Here is a 14,821-nt window from a genome sequence, read left to right as displayed (position 1 = left end):
ACGTGACGTACATATGGCCATGAAGAAGTTGAGGTTCCACCATAAAACCAATTGGCAATATAGAGAGTAGCCCAATTACTTATAAGCACATATACAAAGTCTCTCACTTCGCCGACGTGAGATTGATACTCTCAACCATTTGAAATTTCTTACTAATTAATTAGTAATTGTACTTAAGTGTGTGTGTATATATATATATAGGAAACCTTTAAGGGAAGGGATCCTTATTTTTTTTTTTTATAAAAATGAGGATTAATTGTGGAGTCCACACCATATATCAAATTTTAACGATCCGAACCGTCTGTTTTTCAAGTTCCACCTCATAGATCATCCTTGCAAAGTATTAGTCAAATCAAAAATGTTTAAGACATCTAATTGAGTTTGAAGAAATTAACGAATACTTTGTTATATAAGAAACAATGAAATTTTATCTTGATAATTAAATAGTCAAATGGTTTCGGATTGAATTGAATTTTTGTAAAGATGATCTATAAAATGAGATTTACAAAATAAAAGGTTCGAATTGTTGAAGTTCAATGTGGAGTGAGCCCCACACCTAATCCCCATTTTTTGAAAAAAAAAATAAGGATCCCTTTACATAAAAGGCGTATATATAGACGCACACATTTAATTTCTTTTGTGAGATACTGAGAAACATGTTTAATTACCTGAATAAGAAATAAATCATGATGAAATAATTGAAAAAGAGTCTCTATCAACTCAGACTTACAAGTTTCGTCTTAGAAAACTTTTGCAAATGCAATATCATGAAAACCACACACAAACATAAACTAGAATTAGGTTCATTCCTCAATTTCTTGCGTTTAATTTCTCATGTAAAATGTTTCATGAGGAATACGGACACTAGATGCAAGATATATCAAGAATCATGCACTAGTTTGGTTATTTACAAGCTTACAACTCAATCATATTAACCACAAAAACAAAACAGAAAAGTATTAGAGGGGTCATAACCTCTATGGATATGTTCAACTTGGAATCAGCTACTAATAAATGAATACCTAATTAACAAAGGATCGACATTAACTCAGAAAATTAATATGAGCTAAACGCAAAGCTGCTGTAGCATACAGTATGCAAAATGAATTCAGTGACGGAGTACCACAATGACAAAATGCATATTATGCCCAGTATATATGAAAGGAATCTGCTGACTTTCTTACAGATCTCCATCTTTTTTACAGCAAGCAAGCTCTATAAAGATATCAAATCCCAGAAATACAACAATAACAAAGCCTTGTCCACTCAGTGTGGTCGGTAGTATGAATCCTAGAACGCTATTGAGCTCAGTTGTGGGCCAAGTCTTCTATTAGCTCTCCAAGTACTCTATGTCTTTTCCTAGAGTCTCCTTCAAAGTCTTCCTCCAAGTACTCCATATCAATTCCCAGAAATGAAAGATGAAAGTAAGAACAAGCTGCTCACTCTTCACATATTTGCACTAAGAAACAATGATTTCCCTCTCTCTGGTCTAACATATAGCCATACTACACCTTACTTAACTCACTCAGTCCAACAGTTCATTGCGCCCCTTTTCAAACAGCTCAAGCTAAAGCTATTGCAGTGGTTCTTTTAGTTAGTCAATCTCCTTGAATTATCTACAAAATCCATATGCAGATTGCAAAATTTAAACTCCCCTCCCTCAGAGCAATAAGTAAAACCCTTCTCCTCTTATATATATAATAAACGCTTGATTCAAATATCTCTAGGCGGCTGGCATACGTACGTATAGCATCAGAATGTCGTCATACATGATCTTCTTGGAGAAAACAAAATAATATATGTGAAATTAAGAAAAGAAAAGAGGTGAAAGAAAACCTAGCTAGCCATTGAAAATTTTCATTGGATCCCATATGTAGTTTTCAGACCTAGCTAGCCGCTGAAAATTTTCAACCAAGATAATGTGAAAATGTTGTTGTGATCATGAACTACACATCTACAATTGAAAACTAAATAAACAAACTTACGCATGAACAAACCCCATAAAATACAGACACATATTATTTATAATATTTATAAGAACCTATGATTGCAAAGTACTCCTGCGGCTCTGATAGATCTGCTTTTCCAGTACTACTACTACTTCAATCAAACCTGTAAAACATAAGATCCTACAACAACAACAACAAAGCCTTTTCCCACTAAGTGGGGTCGGCAAAACATAAGATCCTACAAAGGAGAAAAAAGGGAAATCCAATTATATATACAAGTCAGATCCAAAAATGAGAAATCAGTAAATTTATGAATATACCCAAATCACTCGAGACTAAATATGAAATTACAAAGTTAAAACAATATATATGCAAGCAAAGGAAGCATATATATATGCAAGCAAAGGAAGCATATATAATCGATTAATTAGTAATCAATCAAATAATCATTTTATGAATTAGATTAATATGGGAGGTGCAGGGGTGTGGGGGAGGGGCAGGGAAGCTGGATATAGCTAGGTGATGACAGAAGCATAGAGAGCACAAAGGAGTGAGATGCATAGTCCATTGCAAGTCATCCATCTGTGCTCTCTATCTTCTGTCAACAACGTATCACCACTCCCTGCTCTTTCTCTCTCCCAGTTCCCTAGTCCTTACCCTAAATTTAATACTATAATATGATTAGAGATTGGAGAGTTGCAGCTATAGCAGATACTTTAAGAGACCTCCACCAATGGTCCTTATTTATAGGAGAAAAAGTAGCACCCGCCCACTGAAAAAAGAATGGTAAAAGGTAGATGCAAGTACTCCTGGGTTTCTCAACTCAGTCACACGGTTACTATAGTACTACGAGTGATTTTTCCAATAGGTCTAAGATATTGTTATTTGCAAATTAGTATCACGATTTAATAATATTTTTTTATTTGTAAATTAAAAAATTTTAGATTTGAAATTTGTGAAAGATTAGTCGATATCAATTTATAGATCTCATACCTTAGTGTAATATATTATTGTATTAAAAAAAATTAAAAATACCTTGCAAAGGATAATAAAATTTCTCTTTGTGGCAGAAAAGAAAATAAACACCACCATGCAAAGTTATTATTCTCTTTGATTTATAGGACGTATATTTATTTTTTGTTTATATATCCTGAAAGTGTAACATATAACTAAACCGTGGGGAAGTGAGATAAGCCTCATAATGGACTAGTAATAATAATGTGGTTTAAATTCATTTTTGGCGATAATCGAACCTAAGATCTCACACTTACAATACAACTAGATCATAATACCAAGTGGCAACACGTGATAAGTTTTTTTTTATTTTTTTATTTTTTTTTTAAATGAGTACAATATCCATTAATAAGAAAGAAATCGTACAAGCCAAGAGGATAGGGTGCTAGTAATGAGTTTAAGTACACATAAAATTCTCTCATAGTACATCTATAATTAATGACAGTTTCACTGTCACTCATCTACTGTATACTTGCAACCGTTTCTCACGAGATAAAATCTTCTCAAAAGGACAACCAGCAGTATTGTTCAATATTTGTAACTTCAAACCCCACACGGCTAAACCATGCATATCCCTGGCTATGTAGATTATTACCATTTTAGCCAGTGATAGTGACCGGATGTCTTAACCAACCCACTGCATTAATATTGAAGGAACGAAGAATATACTGCAAATATATATATATATTTGGAAGGATAGTCTTGTTACCGGGTACTGGGTAGGGTTGAATGAGTCAGAAATATAGAGGATCTATATATATCTCTTTGTACTACTGATATATCCTAACAGCATATATGCATGGAGATTTATTTGATACGCTCCCATGTGCATTAAGGATTTGCCATAATCCTTTGAAGATCATGGTTAAGTCACAACCCATATGGCTGTTGTCATGATCGTGACTCTTCCATGCATGCTAACTCTAGTTGTTATCTTTCACATCTTGGTTCTGATTAATGAATAATACATGTTAGAGTAAACTGCCAATTTACCCCTTGAACTATCACCCAACTTTCGATTTCTCCCCTGAACTTTTTAATTGGAAAATTAAGGACTTAAACTAATTTTTTTGGCCGATTTCCCCCTACCGTTAGTTTTTAATAGATTTCATCCAAATTAACGTTAACTCTTATCATGTACAAACCACGTAACTCTCATTTGTGAACAAAAACGTTACTTCACTATACATTTAGACACAAAAGTTATAGAATCACACATATTTGCATAGGTTTATATTATAGAAATCTAAGGTTTTCAATTATTTTAAAGAATGAAGCGACTGAACTACCCATACATGTTGTGCACATGCTTCCATTTAACAGAAATTTGGATGGAATGAATGAAAAATTAACAGCAGGGGGCAAATCGGTTTAAGTCCTTAATTTTCCAATTAAAAAGTTCAGGGGGGGAATCGAAAGTTGGGTGATAGTTCAGGGGGCAAATCAGCAGTTTACTCTACATGTTATGGGAAGTAATTTTCACATGCTCGTTTTTTTCTCCAACCATATCTTTATGTATTTTTGACCTTTAGTTTGAATAAAAGAAAAATCAAGAGACATAAACAAATAGGAGTGTACAATAAATGAAAAAATATGCATAAATCATTTCTCATATGTGTATGTATATATATATATACACACACACTAGTAATATATGTGAATATTAAGAAAGCTTCAATGAATATGTTCTTGAGAAACTACACAGAATATGGAGGAAGAAGAGAGAGAGAGATCGAAAGAGAGAGAGATTTTTTTATTCCTTTATATTTTGTTATGATTACAATTTCAGTTATATATTCTCACTTTTCTTAGCTGCTAACCTTCCACCTCCTTATCTCAGCCATAGTTCTAACAACTTTTAACTACTTTTAACAGCTCATCTCTTTAATCTATTGACAAGTGTCATTTAGTTTGACCCTTGATCTTCTCTTCACTTGGATAGCTGTTTTCTTCACTTGGATCCTTATATCCCCCCTCAATCGGATGCTCAAGGGAACTGAGCATGAGATTGCCATAGTGTTGTTGAAATAAAGGGGCTAACAACCCTTTTGTAAGTATGTCGGCTGATTGTTCAGTAGAGGAGACATGTTGAACCAGAAGATCTCCTCGAATGACCCGTTCCCTTACAAAATAATAGTCGATCTCAATGTGTTTAGACTTGGCATGAAATACTGGATTAGTTGAAAGGGCAATTGTTGAGATGTTATCACAATAGATCAATGGTGGAATTTGAATATGAACATGTAAATCACACAACAACTGTTGAATCCAAGTCAACTCTGCAGCTGTAATGGCTAAGGCTCTATACTTAGCCTCTGTGGAAGACCTAGAAATTGTGTGCTGCTTCTTGGATGACCAAGAAATTGGATTTGAACCAAGAAATATAACAAAACCTGAAGTAGACCTACAATCATTGGGATCCCCGGCCCAATTTGCATCACTATAGGATTGTAAATGTATTGGTCATGGCTAGAACTGAATACCAATGCTTAAGGTTCCTTTGAGATATCGTATGATTCATTTAATTACAATAACATGAGATTCCATAGGGTTGTGCATAAACTGACAGGCTTGATTCACTAAGAATGCTATATCTAGTCTGGTGAAGGTGAGATACTGAAGGGCACCAACAATGTTTCTGTACTACTCAGGATTATGATATGGTTTGCCATCATTCTTAAGTAATCGATGATATGGTAAACAAGGTGTAGCACACGGTTTACAATCCTTCAAGTCAACTATGGCAACCAACTCAATAATATAATTTATTTATGAGACAAATAGCCCTCCTGGTGTATAATTGATATGTAACCCCAAGAAATAATTCAATTGGCCCAAGTCTTTGATATCGAATTCTTCTGTGAGGCCTTTAATCACACTTGAAATTAACTCAGAACTACTACCAGTAAGTATCACATCATCAACATATAGCAGTAAGACTACAGTGCCTTTGGATGAATGTTGAACAAACAAAGAGGGATCAGCTTGGGAAACTTTGAATCCTAAGCCAGGTAAAAAATTTGTAAACCTATCATTCCAGACTCTGAGGCCTGTTTAAGATCGTATAGAGACTTTTGTAATTTGCAAATGTAATGAAGAGGATGTTCTGCACTTTGAAATCCTGAAGGTTGTTCCATATACACCTCCTCTTGAAGAATGCCATGTAAAAAGGCATTTTTTACATCCATTTGCCTGAGAGGCCAATTGAATTGTGCAGCTAATGCAAGAATCAACCTTATAGTGGTATGTTTTACCACAGGACTAAAAGTTTGGCCGTAGTCAATTCCTTCTTCCTGGTTATATCCTTTTGCAACAAGTCGTGCCTTATATCGGGCAATACAACCATTTGCATCCCTTTTAATCATATATACCCATTTACAGCCAACTAAGTTCTTGGCAGGTGGTAACGGAACCAGAGACCAAGTCTTCTGTGTATGCAAAGCACTAATTTCTTCTTTCATAACCTCTTGCCATTCCAATACATTGGAAGCTACCTTGAAGGATTTTGGTTCTGTGATGGATGCATGTGAGGAGCTTATAGAGGCAAAGAGAGACTTTCTTTTGAATATACCATTTTTGGACCTTGTTTGCATAGGGTGAATGTTCATAGGCATATTTATCACAACTTGCAGGTTCTCTTGTTGAAAATCAGGATCCATAGGAATGGGATACTATGTAAGAGAGTCAAAATTAACATTTAAGATCTATGTAAGGGAAGGAATAAACTCTGAGGCATTAGATGCAGGTGTATCCAAAGATTCTGAGGCTCTGGATGCAGTCAAAGAATCTGAAGCACTAGATGGATGCAAGTTCAATGAATATGTGGTTGTAGATGATGATGAAGAGGTATGAGATGCAGAGGACACAACTTAATTTTGTAATGATATGGATGCTGGTGTAGGATTTAGAGAATGCTCATGTGAATTTGCAGGTGTTGACACTGGTAAAGAATGTACTGATGCTGCATGAAAGTATGGAAAAATGGTTTCATGAAACAAGACATGTCTAGATATGTAAGTTATTTGAGTAACCATGTCTAGACAAATGAACCCTTTATAGTGATCTGCATATCCCAGAAAGACACAAGTTTTCGTTTTTGGTTGCAGTTTGGAGTTATTGTATGGGGTAACTAGGGGAAAACATGCACAACCAAAGACTTTCAAATGACTAATATCTGGAATTTTATGAAATAACAATTGAAAAGGGGATTTCATTTTTAAAATAGTTGATGGCATTCTGTTAATCAACTATATTGCTGTAGTACATGCATGAAACCAGAATTTAGATGGTAAATGTGCAGTTTGAAGTAAGGTAATGGCAGTTTCTACAACATGCCTATGTTTTCTTTCTGCTAACCCGTTTTGTTCTGGGGTGTAAGGACAAGATCTTTGATGTAACATGTCTTGGTGTGATAAAAAATGCTGAAACTTTGTGCTGACATACTCACCCACACTATCACTTTGTAAAACTTTTGGTTTTGCAGAGAATTGAGCATAGATAAGCATAAAATTGCACAAATGTTGTAAAACCCTCTGATTTATTATTTAAAGGGAAAACTCATGTATATATGGTACATTCATCTATGAAGGTTACATAGTACCTAAATCTTTCATGAGATAACAAGGGGGCAGGTTCCCATACATCACCGTGTAAGACCTCTAGAGGTTGTACAGATTTAGTGACAGGAAAATTGAATTGTAGCTTTGTAAATTTTCCTTCTAAGCAAGGTGTACAAATGGAGTGACATGTATCAAGTGATGCAGGAATTTTATTCTGATGTAGAATTGCAAAGGTAATCACATTTGATGTATGTCCTAGTCTTTTATGCCATAAATATGTATTAACATGTTTTGCTAGGCAGCATGTATGCTTACGATATAATGCAGGTGGCAGCTTCTCAGGTATGTTGAAAGGAATGGGATAGTAGCCCTCTCTACACAGCCCCTTGAGTATTATTGTTCCTGTAGATTTGTCATGAACCCAGAAGAAAGTATAATCACAAATAAATCTACACCTAGTATCCTTGCACAATTGATAGATGGATAATAAGTGTTGTGAAATTTTTGGAACATGGAGAACATTCTTCAAGGCAAGTGTGGTATTGGAAACAGATAACTTTGATGTGCCAATATGAGAAATATGCAAACTTGTACCACTTGTTGTAGTTATAGTGTCATTCCCTTGATATGGAGTAACTAATTCCAGATTGGTTAACTCATAGGTCATATGAGAAGTGGCACCAGTGTCTGCAATCCAGAATTGTTGCTCAGTCGCAGAAGGCTGAGAATGAGCATGCATAGCTGTCAGATTTGGTGCAGGAGATTTGTCTTGATATGCAAAGTTGCCTCTGTGATAGTACTGCAGAGCTGAATGTCCAAATTTCCAGCAAATTTGGCATTGAGTTAGGACATTGACACTAGAATTAGAAGTGTATCTTTGAAAACAGTCAGTAGCAACATGTCCTTTCTTGTTACAGATTTGACAGATAAGGATTTCAGAAGGATGCTCTGCACAGATATTGATAGGGTTTTGGTGCACCAAGAATTCCAGGACTACTATTTGGTGGAGGATTGTAAGATCTTGGACCATAGTTAAACGATTTGCCTCATCCTTTGCCATGAAAATTATTCCCTTTGTAACCACCATAATGATAAAAAACCCCTGATAAGAGTTGGTATATCCTGGAACATTTGACATTCCTCCATGATTGGGAAATTGTAGGCTAGAGACTCCAGAAGTAAAACCAACTTCATTAGATTGTCATGATTCTTGATCAAGAACCAATGTTTTCCCTTTGCTTGACTGAGTACCAGTAACCATTGCAGTCCCAAATGGCAAAGAGGATGAGGAGTCAAAGAACTGACCAATTATAGCTTCTTTTGCAATCAATTGTGACCTGAAATCTTTGAGAGATATACCATATTCTCTGCCCTTTATGACACAGCGAAAAGTGTTGAATTCTGCAGGAAGTCCTTTCAAAGCCAGAATTATGATATCATCATCTTCAAATATGACACCTGCAGCTGCAAGATGATCCCGTGCATCTTTGATCTTTTGCAGATAAACAGAGATAGATTCAGACCCTTTCTTGATGTTTTGAAGCTCAGTTTTCATCTGAAAGATTGTGGCTTTGGTAACTGTAGAAAATATTTCAGTGAGATTCACCCACATCTCATGAGAGCTTTGACTTCCAATTACACATGGCATTGCTGTAGTAGACAACGTTGCAATCATCAGTTGCATAAGTGCATGATCGTGCATCTTCCAAACCAAGTAATCATCTTTCTCAACTCCTTCAATGTCAGAATCATCATCAAATCTTGGAGGACACTTTCTTGATCCGTCAGCAAACCCCATGATACCATGACTCTCGAAAAGTAACTTGATTTGGAAACTCCAAGTGAGATAATTGGAGTCATTAAGCTTTACTGTAACCGAAGTAGAAACCGTGGAAACAAGACTTGTGATAGGAGATTGAACAATCTTCAATTGATCAGCAGTCACCATTGTCGAAATTTTCACAGACGCTTTTTATCAAACACATAGAGGGTAGACAAAGAAAAACGGACTCTTGAGGATCTTGGAGAGTAGAGAAAGCCCAAGTTGTAGAATCACACAGTAGCTTTGCAAATTAGAGGATTAGAAGAAGAAATGAACACTGTTAATCGAGGTGCAGAAGCACCAGATCACGTTCTGGGCTCTAATACCATGTGAATATTAAGAAAGCTTCAATGAATATGTTCTTGAGAAACTACACAGAATGTGGAGGAAGAAAATAGAGAGAGATCGAAAGAGAGAGAGAAATTTTTTTATTCCTTTATATTTTGTTATGATTACAATTTCAGTTTATATATTCTCACTTTCCTTAGCTGCTAATCTTCCACCTCCTTATCTCAGCCATAGGTCTAACAACTTTTTACTACTTCTAACAACTCATTTCTTTAATCTATTGACAAGTGTCATTTAGTTTGACCCTTGATCTTCTCTTCACTTGGATAGCTATTTTATCTATTGACAAGTGTCATTTAGTTTGACCCTTGATCTTCTCTTCACTTAGATACCTGTTTTCTTCACTTGGATCCTTATAATAGATATATTCATAAGTCAAGGTAAGTGAAACATTCGAGTGGTTGAAATAGAAACATCTACAGAGTTGTATTGGACAAATCAACCTTTGCAAAGTAGCATGCAAAGTCAATTATACAGTATAGCAGCTAGAGCCAAAGTGATCGACATGCTTGAATTTGACTTGATTCCAAGAGGAAAATTCAAATAAATTAAAACTATCTAATGCTAATTTATTCTTAATCTTATGACAGGAACCTTTAAAACTATCCACTTTTATTTGGATCGATCCCAACCACAAGATAACCATCTAGAGAAGTGTAGAGGTGCATGAGTCCATTGTCACCATCACCTCGATAAATGATGAGCAATATTGTAAGAGATGTGAAATATTCACAATCTAGATAGTTCCGTGCAGTATTTATGAAAATATACAAAAGATCATATGGTTATAACATGCAAATACATGGTAAAAAATATATTCGTGTATCCCAATCATCATAAGAAAGCGTATTTGTGCTAAGCAGTGGGAATCTAATAAGAATCTTTTCTCACATTGGCAAGATGAAGACCGCACACTACTTTGGCTAGTTTCTGTTATCGTGCCTCTGTCTCGTTGAGGCATTTGTTAAGCCTCTTGCCTCCGTAGTAACTATGCTCAAGGAAAATACCAAATAGACATTACACAATTTCATATGTAATACTAGGTGCAACTGCATGCACTAGTCCTAATTGATCGACCAAATGTGATCTCCCGTCTCAAATTATAATGATTTGTTTTATTAATGAAATAGTTTGGAGATTTAACTGAAATTTGTCCATTAAATTCTTCGGTTTTAACACAAAATTTGGCTTTAAAAGGATTTTGTCATTTCAAAATTTATTCAACCTTATGGGCCAATAGTGCCGCAAGGCCAAATACCAGGCATCCATGTGTTAGCTAATTCTTTCAACTTTTATAAGCAATTTACTTTTCTAACTAATAGCAGACACATTATATCAATAAAAGAGCTCAAATACTGTATGGTCATGCAGACGCAGGACCACTGGTCCAAAATATAATATACCTAGACAATAATACAAACATATATACACATCCACAAAAGTTTCATGAAAGTGCTCATTCCATCCCACCTCATGTCACTTGAGCTAATATTCAAACCCCACCTTTTTTGTTCTTCTAATATCTCATTAATTTGCCTAAATTAGTAGTTATAGTTAGCCTCTAACCTGACAAAACATATAATATAAAGTCTCTATTTTGTTAAAAAGTATAAGAAAATAAGTAGGAAATTGATTTATGCATACCATTTTTCTCTTTTGCTTTATTCGATTTAAAGGCCTAAAACAAATAGAACACATACATAAAAAAATGTGTAAAATCATCTCTCAAGAAGTATTCAGTTTTCCATTTGCTCAAATATATATACACACACAGACACGAATATAAATATGTATGTATGTATGTATGTATGTATGTTCGTGTGTATAAAACCCTAATGCCATGCAATACTATAGTCCACTTCCACATACGTACCTCGTATTGATTGGGGAGTGTGCTTAGCTCCACGCCCATCGTAAGATTTCATAACCCTAGCTACTTTAACTTTTATCAATTACTACATGATGTTTAATTTCCTCCGGGTAGAGTTATTAAATTTTTGGATTAATTTAAGTGATATATATTATGTCCATCTTTGAAGTCTTTATTTTTTTTCTTTTAGAAAATAGTTTTTGCTCACCCTTTTTTTCTCCTATACATTTTCTTTACCCACCAAATGAATAATAAAAAATAATATTTATAGTTAGAATCAAGAGAAGATGTAAAAAAAAAAAGAATGCGCGGAAATCACTTGCCTTGCCATGTGTATGATTACGAAGATTAGCTTTTTTACATCTCAGTAAATAGAGAGAAAATGTGAATGTGTGGGATTAGCCTTCGCGTTAGGGATAATGTGTCATTTTTGCAACTTGCCAAGAAGCATGGAGAGGAAGGTGATTTCAAAGCATCCCTCACGTTAGGGATAAAATGTCATTTTTGCAACTTGCCAAGAAGCATGGAGAGGAAAGGAGAATTCAAAGCATCCCTCAACACACAATCCTTATCCCCCTCGTCTTTATCAGAGAACCAATTAAAGGTCGACACCCACATATGGGGCGGTGCCCAATTCAGCAAATTTACCCAAAAAACAATAGTCTCCATATACACGTGTCGACACCCCATTATCTAAGCTCCAATTAGGTCTCTTTCTGGCCCTAGGATGATAGTAACCCTAAAAATTTTGACAAGCCTTTGGAATCCTGCATTTTTTCTGTGTTAACAAACTGTATTTGCGAATAAGAAAAAAAAAAAAGAAAACTAGGACCTGCCATATTTGGAGAATTGAATTATTTTTTGGAATATTTGAGTTTTCCCCTTTTGGACTGGAGGCTATGGTGATGGGAGATTTTGATTTGCCAAATGAGAGGCTCTGCATGTTCTGCCTCTCGAACATTTTAGAATCATGCTTCAATTATTATTATTCTCTCTTATCTTTTGACCATATATTCTTGCATAATGTTGAATCTTTATGCGAGTATATATGTTATGTATTGCCTTAGAGGTAGCGTTTGAAGCAGGCTATGCTATCAAAAGATGCAAAAGTTTATAATTATTTTTCATAATATTTTGCATCTTTGATAACTATTTCATTTTTAATTTTCATTGTAAATTGAAATAAAACAAAATTAACAAAGAATCAACAAATGAGAACAAAGAAAGGGTGCCGGGATAATAGATGGAAAAAATGCACATAAAAATAATAACAAAAACCAAAATCAATTTTAAATTGATCTCGTTTGAAATTAAACCTTTCAAATATTACTCAAACATACTCAAGAGTTTTTTCTTTTTTTCTTTTGTTCTTTTTTATACAATACATTCTGAAAAGTAAAAGAAATAAAACAAGAATTGTTAAGAAATGGGCAAACAACATATTTCCTTAGCACAATTCATGTAAGGTTATGCTCTTGTAGAAGTTTGATCCCGTTGTATCATGTGAATGAAAAGTGATGGACTAGCATACGTCTTTGATTTGGCAATAACAAAATATGGGCCTCCCTAGGACTGGAACTGGATCCTCTCCTGAGCTCAAGATGAGGATCCTCTTAAGCAACTCATTCGGGCCGTTGAAATTTGATCAAACGGCTCCAAACATGAGATCTCTCTAAAAGTTATAATAATTGCAGTTGTTGGATCAAGTTTGAACTGCCCGGATGGGCTGCTCATGAGGATCCCCATCATGAGCTCATGAGAGAATCCAGTTCCCCTAGGACTTAGCTAGCTACCACACAATTTTGGTATCAGATTTCAACAAGATTTGAAGATTAATAAACAAAAAAAATACATAAGAATTTATAATTGCGTTAGTTTAGAAGAAAAAGAGCCCAAGGAGTGATATTATGATGCATAAGATAATAGATGTGGAAGAGACGGCAGCAGAGACTGCAAATGCACCATTGGCCTTATGGTTTTTGGAGGCGTTCTGCTGTGGTGGTGAGTCAGTTGCACTGTGGTCTTTTGGAGATTGGTTAGGTGCACCTACAGCAACTGGTTCCATGACTTTGATGATCATCTTCTGGCCTTTCTCACAACGTCCAGCAACCCCACTGATGAAATAGAACAAACCGGGTCGGTCCAGTATCACCACGCTGTAACCATCGTTTGAGAAGTAAATCGGTTGATCCGAATTGCAATTTTTGTAATCTTCCTTGGTCACTACCAACACTGAGTCCGTGTTTTTCTTGTAACTGAAGTCTGGATATATAAGAGTGATCCACAAGAAAATTACAACCCAAAATATATATTACACAATACAACGGTATATAAGACACTGCACACAAAAAAAAAATTGAGAATAATCATTGATATTAGTTGCACAATTATTAATTACGTAGGGATATATGCCTTTTACGAACCGGTTAGCTAGCCACTACTGAGAGGCCGAAAACCTACTTCATCTTGTGCAACTAATGTCTGTAGCTACGACACAATAAAATTGCTAAGACAATAAAATTCTTTTGGGAAAGTACTCACAGATAGTGTCATCAACCTTGAACCTTTTCTTGGAGGCCCATTTGTTGTACATATCTTGGTCAGTTTTTGATTTGGGTACCTCCCATCCATTGCTCTTGTCTTCAACTTCAAACTGAGTACAAGTTACAAAAAAGACTTGGATGCTAGAAATAAGAAAAAATAAGAGAAATACTTTGGAGGAGTCCATCGAGTACGTATGTGTAGTTTGGAATATTGTTCTCTAGCTTGCGTAATTGGAAGAATAAAATAGTAATGTGTATGAGCAAGTTAGAGCACCAAATCGACTTAAAAAGAGTGATCGATGAAGTTTGTTACTGAGGAAAATAGGGGTTTGTGAGGATTCTTAGGAGCCAAAGGTGGAAGTGGAGGGATTTGGATTTTGGAGGATATCCTTTTGACTTGGTGTAACAATTTTTCAAATAGCAGCTGAGTGAGTCAATATTTCTTAGGATATATGCAAGTGACTTGTACATCCAATTATCTTAAGATGGATGAACTGATCAGTTGGTTGAGAGCATTCGTCTATGCAACATATGTCCTTAGTTCGAATCCCCATTCTCATAATTTAGATGAATTTCGTGTAGATTATCTTATCAATTGTCCAAAATAAAATTATCTTAGGATATATCCAATATATGAATCTAAATATATAGTTATTTTAACTAAGTAAATACATTCAACAAAATGATAGAGAGAGAGCAAAAAAAAAAGAAGATAG

The 14,821-nt window shown here is 35.1% G+C and overlaps 1 protein-coding gene across 1 annotated transcript; it reads right to left on the bottom strand.

Moving 5' to 3' along the window:
• Positions 1–13,375: 13,375 nt before the first annotated feature.
• On the bottom strand, positions 13,376–14,313 carry LOC126599374 (early nodulin-like protein 1). The gene is made up of 2 exons (XM_050265739.1): positions 14,104–14,313; positions 13,376–13,824 (listed from the first exon to the last, which is right to left on the bottom strand). The coding sequence occupies exons 1-2, from the start codon at positions 14,288–14,290 to the stop codon at positions 13,439–13,441; spliced, it is 573 nt and encodes a 190-aa protein (XP_050121696.1). The 5' UTR covers positions 14,291–14,313; the 3' UTR covers positions 13,376–13,438.
• Between the last annotated feature and the right edge of the window lie 508 nt (positions 14,314–14,821).

This window comes from Malus sylvestris, chromosome 14 (assembly GCF_916048215.2).
Source record: "Malus sylvestris chromosome 14, drMalSylv7.2, whole genome shotgun sequence".
Lineage (NCBI taxonomy): Eukaryota > Viridiplantae > Streptophyta > Magnoliopsida > Rosales > Rosaceae > Malus > Malus sylvestris.
The sequence above is the reverse complement of the archived record's forward strand: the minus strand, read 5'-3'. Positions and strand labels throughout refer to the sequence as shown.

Bases quoted from the DNA above. Each gene is read 5' to 3' on its own strand.
- LOC126599374 (XM_050265739.1), bottom strand. From the start codon at position 14,290: ATGGACTCCTCCAAAGTATTTCTCTTATTTTTTCTTATTTCTAGCATC. The intron at 13,825-14,103 runs GTGAGTACTTTC...TTATATATCCAG, and splicing joins CAAGGTTGATGACACTATCT to ACTTCAGTTACAAGAAAAAC.